The following is a 24,501-nucleotide window of genomic DNA, read 5'->3' as shown; positions in this document are numbered from 1 at the left end:
GCTGTTTTTATTTTTGGTTTGGGATTTTGTTTGTTGTTTGCTTGCTCGCCTTTTGAGACAGCGTTTCTCTGTGCAGGCTTGGCTGTCCTGGAACTCTGTAGACCAGCTGGCCTCGAACTCAGAGATTTGCCTGCCTCTGCCTCCCAAATGCTGGGATTAAAGGCGTCTGCCACCACTGCCAACATTAATTTCACCCTTTACCCTACTTTCCTGCAATAACCATGAAGCCATGATCCCAGACATCTTTTGCATGGTGATGAAGCACAATGATCCATATACATTTTTTTTAATTTTATGTGTATGAATGTTTTGACTGTGTATACTTAATGGGTATTTTGCCTGATTATATGTCTGTGCACTGCTTACATGCCTGGTGCCCACAGGCCAGAAGAGGATGTCAGATCCCCAAGAGGAGTTAAAAATGGTTGTGAGCTACCATATGGGACCTGGAAATTGAACCCAGGTCCTCTGGAAGAGCAGCCAGTGCTCTTAATGACTGAGCCACCCCTCCAGCTCAAGGACTGTTTAAAATCTCTTTCTAAGGCTGCTGGAGAAATGGCACACAGGTTAAGAGCAATGACTGTTCTTCCAAAATTCCTGAGTTCAATTTCCAGCAAACCATCTATAAAGAGATCCGGTGTCCTCTTCTGACATGTCAGCATACATGTAGGCAGAATACTGTATAAAAAATAAGTCTTAAAATTTTTTTAAAGGAAGAATTCAATGGTGGAATAAATTAAAAGCAAAAGAGTATAATGATATAATCATTGAATATACATATCATACCACCAATTCGTAAAGAAAAATAATGATGAAAACCAACATATAACTTAGAGATGGCTCAGTGGTTAAGACTACTGTCTGCTCTTCCAAAGGACCCGGGTTCAATTCCCAGCACCCACATGTCAGCTCACAACTGACTGTAATACCAATTCCGAGGGATCTGACACCTTCACACTAATGCACATAAAAATTAAATTATTTTTTAAAAAGTTATAGCTACTGATAGATTTATAAGTAGGGCCTATCTTTTTAAGAAGGTCAGACTTGAGCTGGAGAAATGGCTCAGAGGTTAAAAGCACTGTCTGCGCTTCCTAGAGGTCCTGAGTTCAATTCCCAGAAACCAAATGGTGGCTCACAACCATCTATAATGAGATCTTCTGGCATGCAGGTGCACATGCAGATAGAACATTGTATACATAATAAATAAATAAATGAAAGGTCAGACTTATTTTCTTTAAAGAGAAAGTTCATCAGTTCATGGGTATAAGTGGCCTTATTCCTAAGATGTCCTTGAAGCTTGGTGACTCGGACAGTTCTTCCTTTAGGGAATAGCACAGAGTTCTTTTAGTCTGGGTGGAACTGGCCTCCATTTACCTTGAGAAGCTGTCAGCAAACATCAGAAGATGTTTATATCTTTGACAATGGAACATTTGATTAAATCCAACTGTCTACCATCATTGCCATAGCCACTGTAGCTTATAGGGATCCTAGGTGTCCACACACTACAGAATCTGCCTGCAGAAGGAAGCCATCGGTCTAGGAATGTCCTCTAACTTTTAGGTGAGGGTCCCCAGTGTTAGTATTGTTGTTGGGCAGTGTATAGGGCAGTTCTCAGGGCAGAGGCAAACAACTCCGTGGCTAATTAGCATCCCACTAACACTGTCACTACACAGGTTCATTTAGTAAGGGGCCTCCTTCCTCCTCCTCCCCCTTCTCCTCCTCCTCCTCCCCCACCCCCGCTCCAGAGTTTGTGAACTGCTGTAGATCAGATCCAGGGCCGGAATGAGCCTCCTGGCTTCACACCCCCAATAGCATGGGTTTGCAAGTGGTAAGGAACCACCAGAGGCCTTCCCTGCGTCTTAACCCGCCCAGCAGTCCATTAGATCTTCCTTTTTCCTGTCTCCCATTCTACAGAAAAGGAAGGCACAGCACCTAAGAGGGAAAAGGGCTTTCCTGAAGCTACATAGTCCACCAAAGGCAGCAGTGAAGGGCTGGGCCATGCCTTCTTTTTGTTCCTCCATCCCCTGCCCCTCCCCATGACCTGCTCTATGGGGCGGCAGCATCTGGGCTCTCCCTGATGCATTATTCAGCTCCCTGGAGTTGGCCCACTCCTGTTACACACTGGCCACAGCCCTGGGCACCTGCCTCTCACTTCCAGTTCCTCTCCAAGGTGATGTGGTGGGTTGTGAGTATCCTATCCTGGCCTCTGGAGACCTGACTCCACTTTGGAACCATGAAAGGTGTCCAGGGCAGATGACGTCTCCCTCTGGAGATTAATGTCCTGCTCCGTAAAGCTGAGCCATCTGGGACACAGGAGGGCTTGGCCAGAGGCACCAAGTTGTTGCCATGGTGACTCTAAAGCCAGCCTGCTGCCCCAGCACAGGCCTCCCAGTCTACCCACACTAGAAAACAACACCCAAGCACTTTCCACCACCTCTCAAAGGTGAAACCCAAGGCTGGTCTAGAGGATGAATTATGGATCCTTCCTCTCCATGCCACCCAGCCAGTCCCAGCTGCTCAGTCACTGAGGAGAGACTGTAGTAGGTCCTGCAGCACGCGAGAAGACCTAGCCAGTCTCAAAGCAGTGTCTCCAAGTCCCTGAACGTGTGACACCTGTCCCAGGCCCATCGGGCACAGAGGCCACCATGGCGAAAGAGGAAGATGAGGAGAAGAAAGCTAAGAAAGGAAAAAAGGGTAAGAAGGCCCCGGAGCCTGAGAAACCCAAACGGAGCCTAAAGGGCACATCTCGGCTGTTCATGGGCTTCCGAGACCGCACGCCCAAGATCTCTAAGAAGGGTCAGTTCCGGAGTGCGTCAGCCTTCTTCTGGGGCCTCCACACTGGCCCGCAGAAGACCAAACGCAAGAAGAAGGCCCGTACTGTCCTCAAGTCCACATCCAAGCTCATGACGCAGATGCGTGTGGGCAAAAAGAAGCGGGCGATGAAGGGGAAGAAGCCCTCGTTCATGGTGATCCGCTTCCCGGGACGGCGTGGCTACGGCCGCCTGAAGCCTCGTGCCCAGTCGCTTAGCAAGGCGTCCACAGCTATTAACTGGCTGACCAAGAAGTTCCTCCTCAAGAAGGCCGAGGAGTCGGGCAGCCAGCAGGCCACCGTGGACGCCTGGCTCCAGGGCTCAAGCTCGCGCGTGGGCTCCCAGAAGCTGCCCTTCCCTTCTGGCGCTGAGATCCTGCGGCACGGAGGCCGGCTCCGCAGGTTCCCCCGCAGCCACAGCATCTACTCCTCCGGGGAGCCCGTGGGCTTCCTTCCCTTTGAGGACGAGGCCCCGTTCCGGCATGCAGGCTCCCGCAAGTCCCTGTATGGGCTCGAGGGCTTCCAGGACCTGGGTGAATACTATGATTACCACCGGGAGGGCGACGACTATTACGACCAGCAGTCGCTGCACCGCTACGAGGAGCAGGAGCCTTCCTGGGCTGGCTTCGGGGCCTACAGCCCAGCCTGGCCACCCTACGATGATTACGGGTACCCATCCGGAGACCCGTACAGCTACTACCACCCCGACTACTACGACACCCTGTACCCCGGCTACGGCTATGGCTACGGCTACGACGATTTTGAGCCCCCATATGCGCCCCCCTCGGGGTATTCATCTCCTTACAGCTACCATGACAGCTTTGAGGATGAGGCCTACCCGTACAGCTACTACCTGGATCCCTATGCCCCTCACCACGTGCCGTACCCACCCTACGACTTTCCGTATGACACCCCTTATGATGTACCCTACTTTGATCCCTACGGGGTTCCCTATGCTGAAGGCGTCTATGGCGGTGGGGCCGAGGCCATCTACCCCCCCGGGGTGCCCTATCTATATCCAGAAGAGCCAGCTCTCATGTACCCCTGGGTGCCCCCACCCATATTGTCACCCCACAACCCGTATGCCCACCCCATGGATGACATTGCGGAGCTGGAGGAGCCTGAGGAAGTGGGTGGAGAACGGCAGAGCACCTCCTTCCGCCTGCCCAGTGCCTCCTTTTTCGAGCAGCAAGGCATGGACAAGCCGTCCAGATCCAAGCTGTCCCTCATCCGGAAGTTCCGCCTCTTCCCGAGGCCTCAGGTGAAGCTGTTCGGGAAGGAGAAGCTGGAGGTGCCCCTGCCACCCTCCCTCGACATTCCTCTGCCTCTAGGGGATGCAGAGGGAGAGGAGGAAGAGGAGGAGATGCCTCCAGTGCCCGCCATTCCTTATACCCACCCTTACTGGAGCTTCCTCACGCCACGCCAGCGAAACCTACAGCGGGCCCTGTCAGCCTTCCGTGCCCGCCAAGGCCTAGGCTTTGGGCCTGACTTTGGCCACCCAACACCACGACCAGCCACCTCACTGGCACGGTTCCTCAAAAAGACACTGTCAGAAAAGAAGCCCATTCCACGACTCAGGGGCAGCCAGAAGGCCCGAGGGGGGCGGCCCCAAGTCAGGGAGGCAGCCTACAAACGCTTTGGCTACAAGCTGGCCGGCATGGACCCGGATCGGCCCAACACGCCCATCGTGCTGAGGCGCAGTCAGCCGCAGGCTCGCAACAACAACAACTCCCACGGCCCGCCCTCACCCAGGCCGGCACCACGGACCCTTACCCACTGGAGCGCGCTCATCTCCCCCCCAGTGCCGGGGCCTTCTTCCAGCCCCGGGTCACCACGGGCCCCGCCCTTCTCGCCCAACCTGTCCAGGCCTCCGAGGCTGGCTTCCCCCTACAGCTCACCCTATGGCTCCCTCCGCCGACATCCGCCACCTTGGGCTGCCCCAGCTCATGTGCCCTTTACACCCCAGGCAAATTGGTGGGGCTTTGCTGAGCCCCCTCGAACCAGCCCAGAGGTTGCCCCTGACCTTCTGGCCTTTCCTGTACCCCAGCCCTCATTCAGGGCCTCCCGAAGTAGGCGGCCAGCTTTTGGCTTCCCTAGAGCTTCCCTGATAGGGTCAAGGAGAAGGCCCCATCTGCCCTCACCCCAGCCCTCTCTTAGGAGCCTGCCAGGCCAGGGTTACCGCTCGCCGCTGGGGCCCTTGTCGCCTCAGTTATCCCAGCGAAGGGGCCCCTTCCAGCCACCCTTCCCACCCCCTCCGCGCAGGCCTCACTCGCTTCGGGAGACTTTCTCCCCTCGTCGAGCCTCCAGGCGCCTGGGCCCACACTACTCACCAGTGCTAGGTTCTCCACGACCACCCTCACCGCCTCCACCCCTGAGCCACGGCCCACGGCACCGGTCCCTCAACCTGCCCTCCCGCCTTCCACGGACCTGGCGGCGCCTCAGCGAGCCACCGACCCGGGCTGTGAAGCCCTGGGTACATAGGGCCTACCACCCACCACCCAGTGCTGGGCCCTGGGGCCCAGCCTCGGGGTCGTTGGAGCAGCAAGAGAACCAGCGTGAACCGGACGACTCCGAGACACCCTGGACAGTGCCCCCACTGGCCCCCAGCTGGGATGTGGACATGCCTCCTACACAGCGCCCACCTTCTCCGTGGCCTGACGGTGTAGGCAGCCTTAGAGGCTTCTCCAGGCCCCCTCCAGTGCCTGAAAACCCGTTGCTGGAGCACGTGAGCCCTGCACACGAACCACAGCCTGAGGACCAGGCCTCCAATTTAACTGGTGTCTTCCTGGGCCAACACCACGAACCAGGGCCTGGGCAACTCACTGAGTCAGCCAGCCCCAGCTTGGAGAATCCTGAAGAAGTGGTCACCCCAGGGGACCCTCCGCCACCAGCTGAGCCTGAGACCCTGAACCCAGAACCTCCCAAGGAAAATGTGGGCTCAGAGGGGAAGGCTTTACGAGCCAGTGTCTCATACCCACTGGTCCCGTGTAAGCAGGCAAGGGCTACGTGGCCGCCGTGGCGCCGCTGGAAGACACTGTCCAGGGCCCCAGCTCCCTTGGGCCCCACCAGAGCCCCAGGGTCTTCGCTCAAGGCTGGTGTGCAGCCTAAGGCTGCACCAGGGCGATTTGCCATCGTCATGCCTCAGGTGCGAGGGCTGAGCTCCTTCCAGCAAAAAAAGCCCACTCCTCTGCAGCCTCCGGAGCGGCCAGACCAAGACCCAGAGCATGGCCCAGGACCCCAAACCTGCAATCTACGCTGGCCCCGCCTGTGGCCCCCAGCAGACGCCCACTGCCCCTGGCCACGAGTTCATACCCACTCTTTTCAGTCCCACCTCCTGGGCCGTGGAGGTGACTACCTGTCCCACAAGGGCCCCTGGAAAAAGATTGGCTCCCAAAGCTTCCAGAACAAGGTATGAAGGCACAAGTCAGAGGGTGGGGTTGGCAGTTCTGGTCTAGGAGCCAGAACGGGAGGTAGCCTGAGGAGTCATAGGTGGCCTTGGTAAGTGGCGAGCTACATGGACCTCCATCTCCCCTTCTGAAGTGGGGGAGGGGCTGGACTGACTGGACCTTGCAGGGCATTTGAGGGAGGAACGGAGCAGTGCTCAGCATAGACAGGCCCTAGATGAAGGGAGCAGTATGTGGATGGAGGCACAGGAGCCTACTTTCTGACTTGCTTGTTGCCGAGCAGGGGAAACTGAGGCCCAGAAGCCTGGAGTCTGGGGGGTATAGGCAGGCAGCCTGTCTCAGGGAGCCCTAGCCCGTGACTGGCTGCCACATACGTGGTGGAAGGTGAGCTGGATGCTAGGTGGCCCTTGGAGGAGGTGGGTGATCACCCTAGCCTCCCTGGAGACACCTAGAATGGGTGGGGCAAGATGTGATGGGCGGTACTTAGCACCTCTGCAGACCGTGCCCTGCAGAGCGGGCAGCAGGCTGGCTTGGCATGGCAACGGGGGCAGCCTGGCTGCTAGGGGGACCCTGGCCCCGACGACGGGTGCCCCGGGCTGTGTGGGCTGCAGCATTACGGGAGCGGGGCACAGGGTGCCCAGGGGTGCGGGGCAAGGATGCCTGGGCCCTCCTCACCCTGGAATACGTGAGTGGCTGAATTATTCAGGGTCTGTGGCCGCTGGCAAGCACGTGAGCAGATGGGTGGGCTGGAGGCCAGGGCCGGGAGGGTTGATACCGGCTGCGTCCTACTTAACAGAGCGAGGGCGCGCAGGATGCAGGCCCTCTTGTATCCTCTTTCCTTGCCTAGGGGAGGGTGCACCGGGGTGCAAGGCCAAGGCGGCACGTGTGTGTGCTCACGGTTACACAGAGCCTTGCAGGTCCTTGCAGCTGAACGTGCATGGGTGACTAACCCCAGGGACAGGCAAGGAGAGCAGGCGCGTGACCAGTCTGAGCAGGCGTGGCAGCCACGGAGGTGCGCGCTATCAAAGGTGTACCCTTTGAGCGTGCACCTACCTAGGCACACATAATGGGCACCGTGGCGATCCCTCAGCCCCAAGCTGACATCAGGACTCCCACACTCAGGATCCTTAAGGTGGGAGGACCCTGGCAGCTGCCCACAGGCACATGCCAAGTTCGCATTGAGAGCACCTATCTAAGTGTTTGCCCTCAGCCAAGCACATGGACCTGCGCATAGCCACAGCATCCTGAGAGACCACAGATACGCATGCGAGCTGTGAGACCCGCGGGGCCGCTCCAGGAGGTGCATACGCAGTATCTACACACTTACCCTAGGCAGGAGCTGGGTCCATCCTGGGACAACCTCCACCTTTGTCTTTCCAGTGGCCTCACGCGTCGACACGCAAATGCCCATTTTAAGCCGTCACGCAAGCCGACACATGGGGCCCGTGGGGAGCAGGGTAGGGACGCTGAGAGGACAGAAGTAGGAAGGGGGCCGACTCGTGTGTGTGTGGTAGTGAACGTGTCTGTGTGTGCTCACTCCCCAGCGGGACACTTGTGGCTCACAGGCACGCTCACCCAGGATGCTTTACACACAGACCTATGTGCACTCTCAGGCAGGGAGGCCGAAAGACTTCCAGCATCTAATCTTAAAGCTCCGCTCTGACAATGGGAGCAGGTGCCTGGTGAGTCCAAGCCAGGGTCTACCCAGGCCTCCAGTTTGTGCCCCACCCCTCTCTCACAGATGCACTCCATCCGCAACCTGCCCTCCGTGCGGTCCCGCCAGCAGCGCAGGGAAGACGGTGTGGAGGACATGACTCAGCTGGAGTAAGTGGGCGGGGCGAGGAAGGAGTCCTGGTAGGGAATCCCTATACTCCCAGCCTTGGTGCCGGGCTGTCTGCCGCCCTGGACATTTCCAGAGCCTCAGTTTCCCCGTTTGCAAGGGGTGTCATCAAGTGTCACAGAAGCCAGACGTGACAAGTCAACGCTCTGTGACTTAGACAGTCGTTGGTTCAGATCCCAGCCATCCCACTGACTAGCTAGGCAGCTGTGGACGTATCATTTCTCGCTCTGCGCCTCACTTTCTCATCCACAAGATATGGGCAGCCACTGTGAAAATGCCGGCAGGTGTTTGGAATCCCTAAAGCTCTCCAACCACGGTAATCCAGCCTTAGGTATTCGGCCCCAGTGTCCACCAGGGTCCCAGAAAGTGGGTGTGATGTTTGCCACTCCATTGGACAGATGAAGAAACTGAGGCACAAGATAAACTATCTTGCCCAAGACCCATAGCTAGTCAGTGGCAGAGATGAGCTTGATTCCAGACACATTTGACCAGGACACCATGCCAATAGGGGGGAGTCTCTGCCAGGCTGGGGATCCTCACATTCCCTTCATGTCCTTCCAGAGACCTCCAAGAGACCACTGTGCTAGCCAACCTAAAGACCAGATTTGAACGAAACCTCATCTATGTAAGTCTGGGGCTTGCCGACCCAAAGACCTGATTGGATTCTAGACTAGATGTCGTTAGAAAGATGGAAGAGAATCTGCGACCCCAGAGCTACAAGGACTGCCCCAGAGCTGGTCAGAAGTGGCCTGGAGCCACTTCCGAAAGCCATGTACACCTGGAAGGGCTTTCATGGCTTCAGGACACCTGGGCTCCCTGCTTCCCAGTTCTAGACTGTGGTGGCTCACCCTGGCATGGGACAGAAATGCCTGCAGCCTGGGCCTGACTGTGAATAAATGAGGTGGGCAGGAGGTTACATCTTGACCTGATTGAGGCCACGTTCACACCTTCAGCCTGTGCAGAGCTTGAGTCTCCATTAGAGCACAGACCCTCTTGGGCTACGTAGGGCTAGACAATGCAGCAGGGCAGCCAGACACATGTTCCATTGGAAAGGGACTCCTTGCTCAAAAGCACGAAGAGGGGGCCACAGATGGCCGTGACGACCATGGCACTGATGTCATTGTCTATCAGCAGACCTATATCGGCAGTATTCTGGTGTCGGTGAACCCATACCAAATGTTTTCGATCTATGGGCCAGAGCAGGTGCAGCAGTACAGTGGGCGTGCCCTGGGAGAGAATCCCCCGTGAGTATCTATGGGAAGGGAACGGAACGGGCCTGCGGTGTTCCAGGTCCGTTTCCCATCTTGGGGAGCCCCTGGATGCCTTTCAGCCACGAGTTGGGGTGGGTAGACACAGGCAACCCGCCACTCAGCTCAGTCTCTCGCTAGGCGTGGCACAGTCCCCTCTAGAGGCCACTGTGGCTCTCACTGAGGGGGAAGGGTGGGCAGCATTGGCTGCTTGGCTGGACAGAGTTACTCCCCTTCCCCCAACCCCTGGCAGTCTTGGGTCTGAGGAAACTGACTGTCAGAGAGAGTGCCACGTAATGACCTGTCTCACCAGGCACCTCTTTGCAATTGCTAATCTCGCCTTCGCCAAAATGCTTGATGCCAAACAGAACCAGTGTGTCATCATCAGGTGAGCCAGGCTGTGCTCGGATTGGGGACAGATAGGGGCACCTTGGGCAGTGGGTTTGCAGCCAGGCATCTAGATGGTGGGATGCAGGCCTAATGAGCCCTGGGAAGAGCGCTGGGTACCTCTGGGCCACTGCATGGCTCCTGGGTTGGAGTGGACATGGAGAGAGGGGAGGAGTGCTAACATTCTGGCCCCGTGTTCGGCCAGTGGGGAGAGTGGCTCTGGAAAGACTGAAGCCACGAAGCTGATTCTGCGCTGCCTGGCTGCCATGAACCAGAGACGGGACGTCATGCAGCAGGTAAGACCCACCATCCAGCTAGCGTGTGTTTGCCCTGTCTGCTTTGGATCCCAGCCCAGCACTCTCGCTGAGTGTGCCTCCACCTCCAAGAGACCAGGAGCTTGGATGTGTCCTTGGATGAAGGGAGCCTCGATTCCAGATAGGCCAGAAGGGCTGGCTCAACTCAGTCTTCTCTGTCTCCTATCTTCCCCAGGGAAGCTCCCGGGGACTAAGAGGGAGGCCATTCTTAGTTTCTGGTCTCCAGCCTGACCTTGTCTTTCTGGTTATGGCCCAGGATCACTGTAGTCTCGTATCCAGATGCGGAACAGGTTCAGGTGTGGGCATAGCCTGAGGCAGAGGCAGCAGCAGACTCCAGGCTCGCTGGCCAGACACGAGAACACTAAATCCTGCAACCTGACACTTCTCTTGGAAACCCATCCATTCCCACAGTAAAGCTTTACCGAGGTCTTGCTGTGTTCTGGGCTCAGCAAGGAACAGAATGTCTCAAGACAGGACATTTGCAACTTTGTGGGAGTTACATTCTAGGGTAGAAGATGAAGGAGTAATTATGTATACTAGAGAGTCATATTCATATATGTTAAGGATTAAAAAAAAAGGAAGAGAGCTAGGGAGTATCGTTATAAGCACGATGCAGTGATGAGGCCCTCAGCAGGTCTGAGAAGAGTGAGAAGACCAAGAAAAAAAATCTTGTGCAAAGGTGCAAACAGATCTAGGGATCCCACGGGACATCAGAATGACAACAGAGACTCCCAGATCAGAGAAGCCGGGGGCCCAAATGCTGGTGACTGGGGTGTCGGTATGCAAGGATGCATTCAGGGTCGAGGCAAAGCCAGCCTTGGACTTGACTGAAGGACTAGGCCACATTATGAAGAGGGCTAAACCAAGAGCGACCACGGGCAGCATAGGTGCAGAGGAACTGCTGGGAAAAGGTGCCCAGCAGGTGTCCACTCAGAAACGATGGGAACCCAGGACTCGGGGGCCAGTAAAGCTCGGTGTTCAGGAAAGCACAAGCTCTCAAAATCCCAGCCCTAGGCCCACACGAGTTGGCAAATGGCTACAATGCTGCAGGACCTCTTGGTGGTCGACCCAGGCCCTCTCCTCTCTAGGCAGTTTTCAGTTTCTTCTACCTGGCTGGGAGAAAGGGGGGTTCCATGAGCACCTCCTTGGGCTAGGTGTCTTCCGTATGCCCTCACAGAGCCCCTTGGCCTCCCTGGGAAATGGCGTCTGTGATGACTTACAGACTGGGAAACTGATGCCTGGGAAGAGAAATTACTTGCCCAGTGGGCCACCCTTCCCAAATGAGGTAACAGGGCAGGAATTTACATTCCATGGCAACAGGTGCAGAGGAAACAAGTGAGGATGTGTGACATGCTGGGTCTGAGTTTCTGGGCCAGGCACACAGCATGAGGACAGTGGACAGGTCAGATCTAGGGTCAGTTTTAGGCATGGCTGGATCTAGGGTCTTACCAATGGGTGTGCCCCATACATTCTGGCCGGCAAAGTGGTGTTGTGGTACCTCCTTCATTTCAGAAAGTCCGTCTCATGGAATAGCTTTGCCCACTTGTCTTCACTGGAACCAGTCTTTCTCCACCTTCCAATGTTTATCCACACTAGCCCATGAGATGCCCCCCCCAACCCCAGTTTTCTGGCTTCATATCCTGTCCTGCGCTGGGCACCAGGAGCAGAGAAGAGGCCATGCAGCCTCTGGAACCTTCCAAGGACTCCCAGACTGAAGGACAGTATAGAACAATGCCCTGCTGAACTTGACCCTGAGCCACTGCAGGCAGCCCCGCCCTCTGCTGCTCTCTGTTGGGAGCTCTGCGGGTACCTGACTGAGGTGGATGTGAACAGATCAGCACTGCCCCCACCCCGAGGTTCCAGGTGTCGTGTCCGTGGGAATGGGGCCCCCTTCTCCCCAAAACTTCTTCCTGAAGATGTGACTTAACCAGAGACAACGCCTGGCTATTAATTATTGCATAATATTAATTAATACATAATATACTTATGCATACTGTGTAAGGCACATACTGCGTTCACCAGGAACCCTGGAAACCCACTCTTCTTGGAGGCCATGGGCATCCTTCAGCACCTCTCTACATCCCGGTTTCTGAGTCTGAGACATCAATGATGATAGCACCTATGTACAGAAGTACAGGGTACCTATGTGAACAAAAATTAGGGTGTGGTGTCACAGACCTACTGCCCCAGGTACTGGAAAAGCTGAGATAGGTGGGTTGTGAACCCAAGGCTTGCCTGGGCTAAATAGTGAGATCTTGTCTCAAACTAAAATAATAATAACTAAAAGGTTGGGGATATGGCAGAGCATTTCCCTAGCCTGTGTGAGGCCTTGCGGTTCATAGCGAGCACTGGAAAAAAAAAAAAAAAAAGACAGAGCAAGTGTCAAGGCAAAATGTCCGGGACACAGTCGGTACTTGTAGGTGGCTGCCACCGTTAGCTATGGTCACCCTGGGTGGCTCTGCTCTCCTTGTTTTTACAAACCATTTAGAGAATTTTTTTGAGGACCTGCTGTGCATCCATTAGCCCCATACAGAGACAGGGACTCAGGGGTGCAAGGAGACAGATACCTGCTCATCCACAGAGCTGACAGCCTGTAGGGACACAGATAATACCCAGGGAAAAGTATCTGCTGAAACGCTGAGTACCTTGAGCCTGCAGAGCTCCCTGAAAGAGGAGAGAGAAGCCTGCAGGCGCTTCCAGGCACACGGACCAGCAGGTGCCACTGTCCTGAGACAGGGATGAATGTAGGGGAACTGATGAAGCAGTTCGGACACACTGAAGGGGGGGAGCAATGAGAAATGAGACAGGGCTGGGCTTGCAGGTCAGAGCAGGACTGTTGTTAGCCCCGATAAGGTAGGCACCACAGGAATGGGGTGGGTTCCAGACTGTGCTGAGCTAACAGGAGAGATAAGAGCAAGGAAATGTCCAAGAGAAAACTGGAAGATGGATACCAGGAGTCAGCTGGGGGTAGAAGGAACAGGGCATCGCTGAGCCCTGTTGCAAGCACACTGGCTGCAGGCTACAACCCAAGGCCATGCTTTAGCCCCTTGACCTGGGGTCTTGGAGGCTCACGGGATTTGCAACAGGGACCTAAAAAGGCCCACCAGTTTCTCCACAGCCCAAGGCTCCTGGCTTCCTGGAGGGAGAGGTGTCTGGTCTTGTTAGTGAACCACTTTTGTTGTCTCTCGTCCCCGCTCCGGCTTCACCAACATCTCTGAAGATAAAGGTATGTCGGGTGTGTGTGTGGACCACCAGCAGGATGGTCGGGGAGGGAGCACAGGGATTGGAGCTAAGCATGGGGTGGGGCTGCAAGGGACAGAGAGGAGACTGTAGTTCTGTAAGGAATCCCCTTCAAGTCACCTCTCCTGCCTCTGTTTGAGCATCTAGCGTCATGCTCTGAGCCCAGTGCCCATCTCTTCCCACCCTCTCCATCCTGGTCTAGATCCTGGAGGCAACCCCTCTCCTGGAGGCCTTTGGTAATGCCAAAACCGTCAGGAATGACAACTCCAGCCGCTTTGGGAAGTTTGTGGAAATCTTTCTAGAAGGGTGAGTAGGGCTGTGGCGGATGCCCAGAGACATCACTAGCCCTCCGTGGCCCACACCCAGGGCTGAGTGGTCACCTCAGTCCCCAAGACCCGATCGTGCTTCCCCAGGGGTGTGATCTCTGGTGCCATAACCTCTCAGTACCTGCTGGAGAAGTCACGGATCGTGTTCCAGGTAGGCAGGCCACTGGCCTGGGCGGCACCAGCACTCGGAGCCTGGCTCAGATGAGCAAGTATGTGTATACATGTGGGCGTGTGTGTGTTTGTGTGTGTGTGTGTGTGTGTGTGGACTCTGCATGCATGCATGCTCTGTCCCTGAGCCTCCGACCTGCCACATCTCTTCTTCTACCTCGACAGCCTGGTTGGCTCATCCCTACCCAAGAGATCAACAGACTGTTCTTCACCCCAGGAACATGGGGGTGCATGAATGGCCCAAACCCTTTGCCTCCTCCAGGTCATGCTGTCACATCTCTTGCTCAGGGAAGCCACTTTATCCTATGCAGTCCCTTTTATCCTATCAGAGCCCCACCCTTCAGTGCCTCACCTCGCAACTGTGAGACACATTCCCTTCTAACTAACTAAATGTCTCCAGACAGCAGATGGGCTCTGTGAGGTCTGTCCCCATGGTATCCCACGGGGACTGGGGCTCAAGAAGACCAAATGGGCCAGGTAACCCACCTAAAGCCCTGTGTGAACATCCGGGTCACACAGCTGCACATCTCCGGGCATGCGGGGCTAGCGGACATGAGAGAAAAATGGGTGGGCTCATTCCTGTTTCTCCAAGCAAAGCTAGACCAGCACCTCATCACACCAAGACACCCTCAGGTGTCACCGCAGTGGTGCCAGCCAGCCTGCCTGCCGATCCCTGTGTGTGGGCATGCTTACATGCAAACCTGAGCACGGCTGCGTGGCTGAGGGGGTCACCCTTTTCTGAACCCCCCTTGCCTCCCCCGCAGGCCAAAAACGAGAGAAATTATCATATTTTCTATGAGCTGCTGGCCGGGCTCCCCGCCCAACTGAGGCAGGCCTTCAGCCTGCAGGAAGCTGAGACCTACTACTACCTGAACCAGGTGAGCACACACAAAGGGCCACCCAGCTCTGTGGCCCGAAAGCCCTAAAGCCACATGGCTCCTGGCAATGAGGACAGGAACACCGGGCCTCAGGAGAGAGAGGACCGTGCCTGACCCTTCATCTCTTCACAGCCTAGAACAGAACTAGCCAATGTGATGGGACTACATGGCCCCTCTCCGGGTCTCAGTTTTCTCTTCTGGGATATGGGGACAACAGAGCACCTCTAGGTAGAGGTGTGGGTGAGGAGTACATGCAAAGGCTTGCTGGCCTATGGGCCACCCTCCATTGATGCTGCCTGGGGTCAGGTGGCAAGCTGCCCCTCCTCACAGTCTGTGAAGCTCTCCTGGGCCCCCTCAGAACCTCCTGGAAAGCAGGACCGGATGGGACGTCAGCTTAAGGGTGGGACACTGACCCCAGCTCCTGCCCCGAACCAGGGTGGGAACTGTGAGATCGCTGGTAAGAGTGACGCCGATGATTTCCGACGCCTGCTGGCTGCCATGGAGGTGCTGGGCTTCACCAGTGAGGACCAGGACAGCATCTTCCGCATCCTGGCCTCCATCTTACACCTGGGCAATGTCTATTTTGAGAAACATGAGGTGAGAGGCACTCAGCTGCAAAGCTACACCCGGGCCTGTGAGCTTCCTCTCTGGTTACACGAGTCACCTGCGTTTCTTACACCCCTGCCTGGGCTTAGTCTCTTCTCATGATATGTGAGAATTCTCTGTATATGTTAGAAGAGTCAGACGATTATTTTCAGATTATTGAAAACGTAACGTTTTTGTTTTATTATATTTTGTTTTGTTTATTATAAGCTTGGTATTTTTTTTGGGGGGTGCTGCAATCTATATTCTTTTTAAATCATTTTTAGGCTGTTTATCAGTCTTCTCTTATATGTTGTGGATGTTTTGGTCATTTTGAGAGAGGCCTGTCTCTCTAGGCTGAGGATGTCCCTTGGTTGATAGAATGCTTGCGTAGCGTGCAAGAAGGCCTGGATTTGATCCTTGCCCTCCCATAAAACAAGGTCTTGCTATGTAGTTCTCCTGCCCAGGCCTTCCAAGTTCTGGTACTGTAAGCATATGGCTCGATAGCCGGCCAGTGCCGAGAAGTCTGTCTTTTAAACTTTTTGTCTGTATGTGTGTGCAAGTGTTCAAAGAGACCAGAAGAAGGTATTGTACCTCCCAGAGGCAGAAATAGATGGTTGTGGTGTGCTGGGATTCCAGCTCAGGTCAAATTCTCTTAACTGCTGAGTATCTCTTCAGCCCCTTTCCTTCCCCCCTCTGTCTCCTCCTCCCCTGTGTGTGTGTGTGTGTATGTATGTATGTATGTGTGTGTGCCCATGTGATGGAGGCTAGAGTAGGGATCAACATTGACTATCTTCTTCCATTGCTGACCATCTTTTTCTATTGCTCCACACCTTATCTTTTGAGATAGGGCCTCTCACTGAACCCATAGCTTGCCATTTCCAAAGGACTGATCATTGAGCCCCAGGAACTGCTCCGTCCCTTCAGTGCGGGATTACAGATAAGCACCACCAGGCCTGGCTTTGCCTGCATGCTGGGATCTGAACTCGGGTCTCACACATGCACAGCACGTGTTTTATCCACTGAGCCACCTCCCCAGCCGAATTCCAGACCTTCTAATGTGCATCATCCATCTGTACACTTACTCCATCTAGTAAATACAAAAACATCTACTGGGTCTGTAGCCCATCTGTTTTGCTTTGCATATGTATTTTGGTGTTGAGGATGAAACCTAGGACCCTACACATGCTAGGCAAATACTCTACTTCTAAGCCACACCCCCACACCAGGCTGTTTGAGTGTCTGCACTCTCTTTCTCCTACCCCAGCGAGCCTCCTCCACTTCTCGGGGCTTTCTCTGGCATTCTAGCTTGTGTTTGCCTTAACAAGAACTCTAAACTCAGCCCAGCAGCTTAGCTTACTGCCTTGGTATTTTGCCCTGGTGTTTTTGCATAGACTGATGCCCAGGAGGTGGCCTCGGTGGTGAGTGCCCGGGAGATCCAGGCTGTGGCAGAGCTACTTCAGGTTTCTCCTGAGGGCCTGCAGAAAGCCATTACCTTCAAAGTGACCGTGAGTCTGAGGGCCCCGCCCCAGGACAAGGCCCCATGCCTCCAGGGCCACACCTCCCTCTCCCCTCCCCACCTCTCAGGTCAGCTTCCAGTCAAATCTGGAGTGGTGGAGCCTCACTTCAGGCCTCCACGTGTGCTTTTCCCAGTCTTGATTCTCTTCTTCTTCCACTCCTGGGCGGGTAGGGAATGGGGTGGACACAGGCACACATGAAATGCTCACTCAGGAAAACTTTTCTGATCCTGGCTGGGTCATGGCTTCCTCTAAGGCCCTTCTTCCTCCAGGCTGATCCCAAGGCCGATGTCTCCTTAGGCCTGTCTCCCCCATCACACCGGCAACCGTCTCTCTTGATTGACTGTCCAAGTACAGAGAAAGCATTCTGTCCTGCCTTGGCCAGCAGGGAGCTTGAGACCAGTTACCCCATATCTCCAGTACCCCTTTCCCAGCTGTAGGGGCTTCCTGAGCCATTGGCCAGCCAGCTGTCACTCAAAGGCCATGTTCTTCCCAGGAGACAATTCGGGAGAAGATCTTTACACCCCTGACAGTGGAGAGTGCTGTGGATGCCAGGTGAGACTGTGTTCCACCTGGCCTGATTCCCAGACCCCCAGCACCTCTGCCCTGAGCCCACTCACCCTCAGCCAACATGGCCTCTGCTCCAGGGATGCCATCGCCAAGGTCTTGTATGCACTGCTGTTTGGCTGGCTCATCACCAGGGTCAATGCCCTCGTGTCCCCGAAACAAGATACACTGTCCATCGCCATCCTGGACATATATGGCTTCGAGGTAGGGACAAGTAGGACCAGACTGGGCCTAGCCCTTGGGAAGCTCCTCAGTGAGGCCAGTTGGGGACAGTGTGTGACAGGATTCTGTCACCACGGCTCTGACATGTAGCTAGATAGCACTGGGGAGCCTTCAAGTCAGCCACTCAGGGGTCAGAGACAACTTTCTGGAAGAACCACTCCTACGTGAAGGAGCGGTATCGGAGACGGGACTAGCTTGTTTGGGGAACCAATATTGTTGTGGAGAGACTGCTGTGCTCAGTGAGGGTAATGGGGAAAGACTGGGTAAAACTTCTGTGCCTACAGCAGACACTCAAAAGGCACTATTGTTTTAAAGCCACTCACTCCATCCAGAAGCCATGTAAGGCAGGTATTGCCAGGGTCCCCATTTTACAGACAGCCAGAAAGTGGCATAGCCAGGCAGAAGACATGGTGGCCTGAGCTCTTGGCTCTTTTATGGGCTACGCCTGCTGTGCGAGGACCTTCCCAGGTCTGTGGTCAGGGTTCAGCTTTTTGAAACTGCAAACATGAAATTCAGGGGAGGGGGAGAGGCCTGGGCTTGGACCTGGTAAAGGTACACAGCGGCCATGTTGGGGGACAGATGGGTTGCTGACCAAGGAGGAACCAGACCTAGCCTCCATGTGCTTGGCAGGACCTGAGCTTCAACAGCTTCGAACAACTGTGCATCAACTACGCCAACGAGAACCTTCAGTACCTGTTCAACAAGATTGTCTTTCAGGAGGAACAGGTATGCAGCCTCCACACTCCTGCTTGTCCATCCTGGCTGCTCAGGGGCCTTTCTGACCACACAGGGTGTAGGAAACACGGAGAAAACGGCAGTCTAAGCAGGAGAAGCACGCACAGGGCCTGCGATTGGAGGGAGGGGTCTGCGGTTGCTGAGTCCAGAGAGGAGTCCTCTTGGGAAAGGGAGGCCCCACAGGTCCTTGTTGCTGGTAGGACCTGGTAGGATTCTGGCTCCATGTTACAGAAGGCAGGACACAGAGATAGGTCAGCCTGGGTCACGGGGCCCACACTGTTCACAGGAGGAGTACATCCGAGAGCAGATGGACTGGAGAGAGATCGCCTTTGCTGACAACCAGCCCTGCATCAACCTCATCTCCCTGAAGCCCTACGGCATCCTGCGCATCCTGGATGACCAGTGCTGCTTCCCACAGGTAAGCCTCCGACACTGCTGAGGTGTCTGGCCGACTCCCTACCGAGGTCACCCTTCTGCACTCCGGCCTGGAGCAGGAAATGTGCACGTATGGTCACCTGGAGTGACTAAGGATGGACGTTCCAGATGAGGTGGCCTGGGTTTGGCCCTCATGCTCTGACTTAAACACAGGGTACGACGTCAGGATAGGCAGCTGGGAGTCGGCTGGTTCAGCCACAGCTGTGGGCCATCAGGGCTCAAGCATTTGGGGCTGGGCCAGGAGCAGGTGCCCAGGTCCCCCTGCGTCTCTCCTTCACAGGCCACAGACCACACATTCCTCCAGAAGTGCCACTACCACCACGGCGCCAACCCGCTCTACTCCAAACCCAAGATGCCGCTGCCGGAGTTTACCATCAAGCACTATGCAGGCAAGGTCACCTACCAGGTGAGAGGAAGCAGCCAGCACGGCTTCAGCTGCTGTGTCCTGCAGGCTGGAGACAGAACCGCAGTGTGGGTCTTGCCGTGATTCCAGTTCCGGCTCTGTAGCCCCTCAGCTGTGTGGCTGTGTGGCTTTGGGGAATTGCTTAAGTTCTGCCTGTTTCCTCATCTGAAAAATAAATCGGGGCTAATAATGCCATTCTTCTGAGGCCCAGTCTGGATAGCACCCCTCCTGGAAGGGTGAACAGGGTGGAGTGGATGGGGAGAAGCCAGGACAGAGAGGAGAGCCCATTCCAAGCCCATTCCCTTCTAGGACAGAGGGCAGGCAGCGTCTGGCAGGAAATGAGGGAATGTAGAGGACTGGGAACGAGCTCTTGGTGCATCCTGGCTGCAGACAGGTGAGGGTGGGTGGGACCAGCCACGGATCTACTAGCTCCCATTTTCAGGTGCACAAGTTCCTAGACAAGAATCACGACCAAGTGCGTCAAGACGTGCTGGACTTGTTTGTCCACAGCCGCACGAGGGTAAGCCAGCCTGGCCTCTCCCCCACCTCAACCCCTGTGGCTCTTGCCCACATTCCTGGCAGCACCTAGTGGTCCTTACTTGATGTAGCCTCCACTAGTTCTATCCCTGGCTCTCCGCAGTCCAGGAGAAGGGAAGCCCTGGTAACTGGGTCCTGCCCTTTAACTCACCCCTGCCTCAGCTACCTGCCAGCCCACCCGCCTGGGCCCCACCTCAGTCCCTCTAAGACCCTTCCAACCTTGCTCACAGTATTAACCAGCAGGCCATGGAGACTGAGTTCTGAATTCTTCGTCTTTGTTTGAAGTCTGACACATTGGGGAGTGCGTAGAGGCCTAATTTGGGTTCCCTGGAAGGCCAGCCCCATTGCTCATCAGCAGGTGGACCCGTGACAGAGGATAGTTGCATCCCCTACCCTGTGGACCATGCTTTTTCTCATCTGTCAAAGGGGCGGAAGTTCCTGACCAGGGCCATGTTCACAGCCAGTGCTACACATTCCCCAGAATGAGAGGGAAAAGCAGCCTTGCTGGGGGCTGGGTCCCCTGGGAGGTGCTGAGCCCATATCCAAGCCAGGATGGGAGGAACATCAAGAGCCAAGTTGTTTTTCAGAACCTTTCAGGCTAGGGACTTGACTGCTATTGCTTTGCCCTCGACCTGCTGCTTCCATCTGTTTTCCTCGTCGGTCTGCCTGCTATTGCTTTGCCCTCGACCTGCTGCTTCCATCTGTTTTCCTCGTCGGTCTGCCGCTGGCTTCCAATCCCCTGGCCCCTCCAGGTGGTGGCACACCTCTTCTCCACCCACGCTGCGCAGACCGCCCCTCCGCGCCTGGGCAAGAGCAGCTCCATTACCCGACTCTACAAGGCTCACACTGTGGCAGCCAAGTTCCAGCAGTCACTCCTGGACCTGGTGGAAAAAATGGAGAGGTGGGTTGGATGGGAGAGCCTCACCTTTGCCCCTCGGCCCTCAGGGCATTAGCACCCACTCCGTTTCTCTGAGCTCTCACACAGCCTCTCCTGCCTCTGCCCAGGTGTAACCCCTTGTTCGTGCGTTGCCTGAAACCCAACCATAAGAAGGTGAGGCCCCTGGGAAGGCCAACTCCTTCCCGCCGCGAGGTGTGACTCTGGGAAAGTGGCTCGGCCCCTGTGGCCCCCCACCTGCCACTGCAGAGACTACTCAGCATTGAGAGTGCCTGTGTACCCGAATGGGTGATGTGCAGATGTCTTCTCTGGGCATCCTTCTAGGAGCCAGGACTCTTTGAGCCAGATGTGATGATGGCACAGTTGCGCTATTCAGGGGTTCTGGAGACCGTGCGGATCCGCAAGGAAGGCTTTCCAGTGCGGCTCCCCTTCCAGGTGTTTATCGACAGGTATTTCCGTTAGGTAGCTCCTAGCTGCACAGCCTCCTCCCCGGCCCCCACAGCCTAAGCCTCACAGGATCTGTCAGCACTGTTGTTCAGGCTATGCACTATACAAACACGCTAGATTTGACATGGGCGATACATCTGTTGTGCTGCTTTATTATTATTATTATTCCATGTCTTCACTTAATGGGCGGCGGCTCAAATATGTCACAGTGTGTATTGTATGGAGGTTACAGGACAAGTTTAGGAGTCAGTACTCTTTCCATCACGTGGAGGAGATGAGTTCACCAGAGATTAAACTCAGGTTACCAGGCTTGGTGAGGGGAACCATTGTTTCCATAGTTGAATCTGTGTTGAATCTCTCTAGGGAGGTTTTGATAGCTATTAAGACAAGCTCCAGCAGATGTCAGTAAAGGATCTTGCTTTGCAGAAGTGGCAGATTACAGTTTTGACACCCTGAACTACTCTGGAGGACAGTGCTGTGAGCCAGCCCCCCAACCCAATGGACCACACCCCCAGACATGGGGATGGGGTACTATCAGGCCCTCAGGCTCAGTTTGGCTCCCCAGGTACCGTTGCCTGGTGGCCCTCAAGCTCAGCGTGCCAGCAGATGGGGAGATGTGCGTGTCATTGCTGAGCCGACTATGCACAGTCACTCCAGACATGTACCGTGTTGGGGTCAGCAAGGTGAGCCTTGGAGACCCCCCACAGTCAGCGATACCCAAGGGGGGCGCCCAGATGCCTCAGCTTAACCTGCCTCAGCTCTGCTCAGGTGCCCCATCTGCCACATGTCAGGGGTACCCTAGCTTTTGCGGCTCCAAACTCCCAGCCAAGCTCCGGGAGGCAGCCCTGTTTTCTGTGGGCTCCTCAATAGAGGTATCATTGCTGCCTCACACTTCCAGCTCTTCCTCAAGGAGCACCTGCACCAGCTACTGGAGAGCATGCGGGAGCGAGTCCAGAACCGAGCTGCCCTCACCCTGCAGCGCTACCTGCGAGGCTTCTTCATCCAACGGCGCTTCCGCTCCCTGCGGCGGAAGATCATCCTGCTGCAGAGCAGAGCCCGGGGCTTCCTAGCCAGGTGAGGCCCACCGAAGGGGAAGTCTCCGGAGGCACACAAGCTGAAACGGACGTCCACAGGAAGGGTGACCTGGTCGACAGGAAGGTCACTGTCCTTTGGCTGTGGACACAGCGGGGAGGGTATTCCGGTTACCCACACATCAGGGACTGATGCATGATGGGTAGCACATGGCCACTGTGAGATCAACCCAGGCCCCGCCACTACATTTGCCGTGTGGATTTGACTCCATCTCTGTTCCACACTGAACTCATTTTCCTTCGAGACCATGAGTCCCAGAGTGAAGTATGGGCAGTGGCAGAGGCATCTCTGGCTCTTTGTCACCCCGTGGCCTCATCCTTGACTCCTCAGACAACGTTACCAGCAGATGAGGCAGAGTGTGGTGAAGTTCCGTTCCCTGGTGCACACCTACGTGAACCGCCGACGCTACCTCAAGGTACACACCTGCCGGGGTGGGAGGACACTTACCCCAAGAGGATCCCCATCTCCATGCAAGCCCCTGCCATGCCTTCTTCCTGAGCTGGGTACCCGTGGTTCCTGTGAGGCCTGTTTCCTGGTGTGCCCCTTGGGGCCTGGAGAAGGGTGGAAGGAGATGCTGTAGGAAGGATGTAGCCACTGGGGTCATAGTGAGCTTCAGGCACGACTGGCACTGGGTGACTTGAGTGTCGTTAGTGTGATTTGGTACTTAGCTCTCTGCCAGTCTTGTCCCCCATCACATAAACCAATTGCCAAAGCTGAGAAGGCACGCAATGCTTTTAGGGAAACAAGGCTTCCTAGGGGTCCTGCCAGTGCTCCACTTGGCACCTCCTTGCATCCCATCTCTGGCGACACCTTTGCCTCCCTTGCCTTGTCACTACCTCAGTTCTATCAGTGCCCCCAGGAGCCTCCAGGCCACAGGCCCTTCCCTACTGCTCGCGCCTGCCCTGGCCACCTGGCCGTGGTTTCTGCCACCTGTGCCCTGACCATTTGCTCTCCTGCAGCTGAGGGCAGAGCGGAGGCGCCAGGCACAGGAGGCATGGCTACGTGAGCAGGAGGTGGGTGCAGGGTCCAAGCCACAGCAGGGGCAGGGAGAGAGACCAGCAGGTGAGGTGTGGCCACTGTCCCTTCATGCCTTGCCCATCCAGGAGCTGAGCAAGCGTGAGGTGGTGCCGGTGAGACACCTGGAGGTGCCAGCTGAGGTGGCTGGGCTCCTGCAAGCAGCAGCAGGTGTGTCTTCTCACAGCGGGGGAGGGCTGGGGCGAAGGGCGCAGTCGCCACAGGCTTCCGCTGTCCACAGGCCTCAAGCTGTCGAGTGTGGCCCGAGTGGCCGTGGTCCGGACTCCTAGGTTTCAGGCTGAGCCCTGTGTCACACTTCCCCTTGACATCAACAACTACCCCATGGCCAAGTTTATCCGATGCCATTTCAAGGTAATGGCTGGGATAAGTGCCCAGACCCATGGGCACTGACACCCAGACCTGACACAGCCCCCCCTGAAAGCTCTTTTGGGGTGGGCATGAACTCATTGGGTAGCCCTAACAATAGTGAGACTTCCTTGGACTTGCGGCTATATAACTCACCAGGCAGCCTGGGAGAGTCAGAACCTGACTAGGAGGCGGCACAGAACCTGCCTCTGTGTCCTGTCCTCCAAGAAGAGCCCAGCAGGGTTGCTCTGCTCCCACCCCAGTTGCTCTCTGTGGGCCACAGTCTACTCTCTCCAGACCTCAGCTTCTTCATCTAGGCACTGGAGCAGGGAGCCCACCTCACGGTCTCCTACACTCTTGCCCAACACAAAGTGGTAGACATGAATATGTCCCCAATGTCACTTCCCATGCCCTCCTTGTGTCCCCAGGAACCCTCCTTTGGGATGCTGACGGTGCCCCTGAAGATGCCTCTCACTCGGCTGCCTGTGGAGCACCATGCGGAAGCCATACGTGTCTTTAAGCTGGTACGAGAGCTGTCCCCGTCCAGCTGCAAGTGCACAGCTCTGCCACAGTACCAGGCCACAAGCACCCCTGCCCCCAGGCGTCAAGTGCATAGCCTTACATGATAGGCGGTTACACACTTCCCCTATGCCCTGGCCATCCTCTGTGGCCTTCAAGCCCAGCTCCTGGGTCCCATGTCTCTTCTTGGATACAGAAGTTTGTTAGCGTAAAGGTCTGGGCCTCCTTCTGAGGTCTTTTCTTCCCAGTCATCCTCCTGTCAATGCTGCCTCGGAGGCTCGCTGGCACCTACTAACAACTCCCCAGACTAAGAGGAACAGTTCCTGTTCTGACCTAGGACCACTACCATGTGCAGAGGGAATTCATGAGCCCCAGGTACAGCCAGACAAGCCACAGAAAGCAGCCTGGAGGAGGAGGCATTGGAGAGGAGAGTTTACCTGTTAGGAAAATCAGGAACACTGAGAGGAGGATAAGTGAGTGATGGGGAAAAAGGGAAAGTGGAAGCTTAGGTTGCAGGCCCCAGGTCCCATTTTACCAGAGAGTCAGGGAGGTGG

The 24,501-nt window shown here is 55.7% G+C and overlaps 1 protein-coding gene across 1 annotated transcript in view; it reads left to right on the top strand.

Moving 5' to 3' along the window:
• The first annotated feature begins 2,648 nt into the window (after positions 1 to 2,648).
• Positions 2,649 to 24,501, top strand: part of Myo15a (myosin XVA) — a 48,412-nt gene continuing 26,559 nt past the window's right edge. Inside the window, exons 1-28 of the mRNA XM_021639539.2 lie at positions 2,649 to 6,221; positions 7,958 to 8,040; positions 8,618 to 8,681; positions 9,191 to 9,300; positions 9,617 to 9,691; positions 9,896 to 9,986; positions 13,225 to 13,230; positions 13,447 to 13,550; positions 13,658 to 13,721; positions 14,503 to 14,616; positions 15,052 to 15,213; positions 16,593 to 16,706; positions 17,212 to 17,270; positions 17,363 to 17,486; positions 18,135 to 18,230; positions 18,526 to 18,657; positions 18,955 to 19,080; positions 19,520 to 19,597; positions 20,367 to 20,515; positions 20,620 to 20,665; positions 20,834 to 20,958; positions 21,522 to 21,639; positions 21,855 to 22,030; positions 22,379 to 22,463; positions 23,008 to 23,061; positions 23,152 to 23,233; positions 23,304 to 23,434; positions 23,857 to 23,952. Coding sequence (XP_021495214.1) covers positions 2,649 to 6,221; positions 7,958 to 8,040; positions 8,618 to 8,681; positions 9,191 to 9,300; positions 9,617 to 9,691; positions 9,896 to 9,986; positions 13,225 to 13,230; positions 13,447 to 13,550; positions 13,658 to 13,721; positions 14,503 to 14,616; positions 15,052 to 15,213; positions 16,593 to 16,706; positions 17,212 to 17,270; positions 17,363 to 17,486; positions 18,135 to 18,230; positions 18,526 to 18,657; positions 18,955 to 19,080; positions 19,520 to 19,597; positions 20,367 to 20,515; positions 20,620 to 20,665; positions 20,834 to 20,958; positions 21,522 to 21,639; positions 21,855 to 22,030; positions 22,379 to 22,463; positions 23,008 to 23,061; positions 23,152 to 23,233; positions 23,304 to 23,434; positions 23,857 to 23,952 — 6,237 coding nt within the window. The remainder of the gene's footprint in view (positions 6,222 to 7,957; positions 8,041 to 8,617; positions 8,682 to 9,190; positions 9,301 to 9,616; positions 9,692 to 9,895; positions 9,987 to 13,224; positions 13,231 to 13,446; positions 13,551 to 13,657; positions 13,722 to 14,502; positions 14,617 to 15,051; positions 15,214 to 16,592; positions 16,707 to 17,211; positions 17,271 to 17,362; positions 17,487 to 18,134; positions 18,231 to 18,525; positions 18,658 to 18,954; positions 19,081 to 19,519; positions 19,598 to 20,366; positions 20,516 to 20,619; positions 20,666 to 20,833; positions 20,959 to 21,521; positions 21,640 to 21,854; positions 22,031 to 22,378; positions 22,464 to 23,007; positions 23,062 to 23,151; positions 23,234 to 23,303; positions 23,435 to 23,856; positions 23,953 to 24,501) is intronic.

The sequence above is a fragment of the Meriones unguiculatus genome, chromosome 11 (assembly GCF_030254825.1).
Source record: "Meriones unguiculatus strain TT.TT164.6M chromosome 11, Bangor_MerUng_6.1, whole genome shotgun sequence".
NCBI lineage: Eukaryota > Metazoa > Chordata > Mammalia > Rodentia > Muridae > Meriones > Meriones unguiculatus.
Note: the sequence above shows the minus strand (reverse complement) of the source record. Positions and strands in the feature narration are given on the sequence as shown.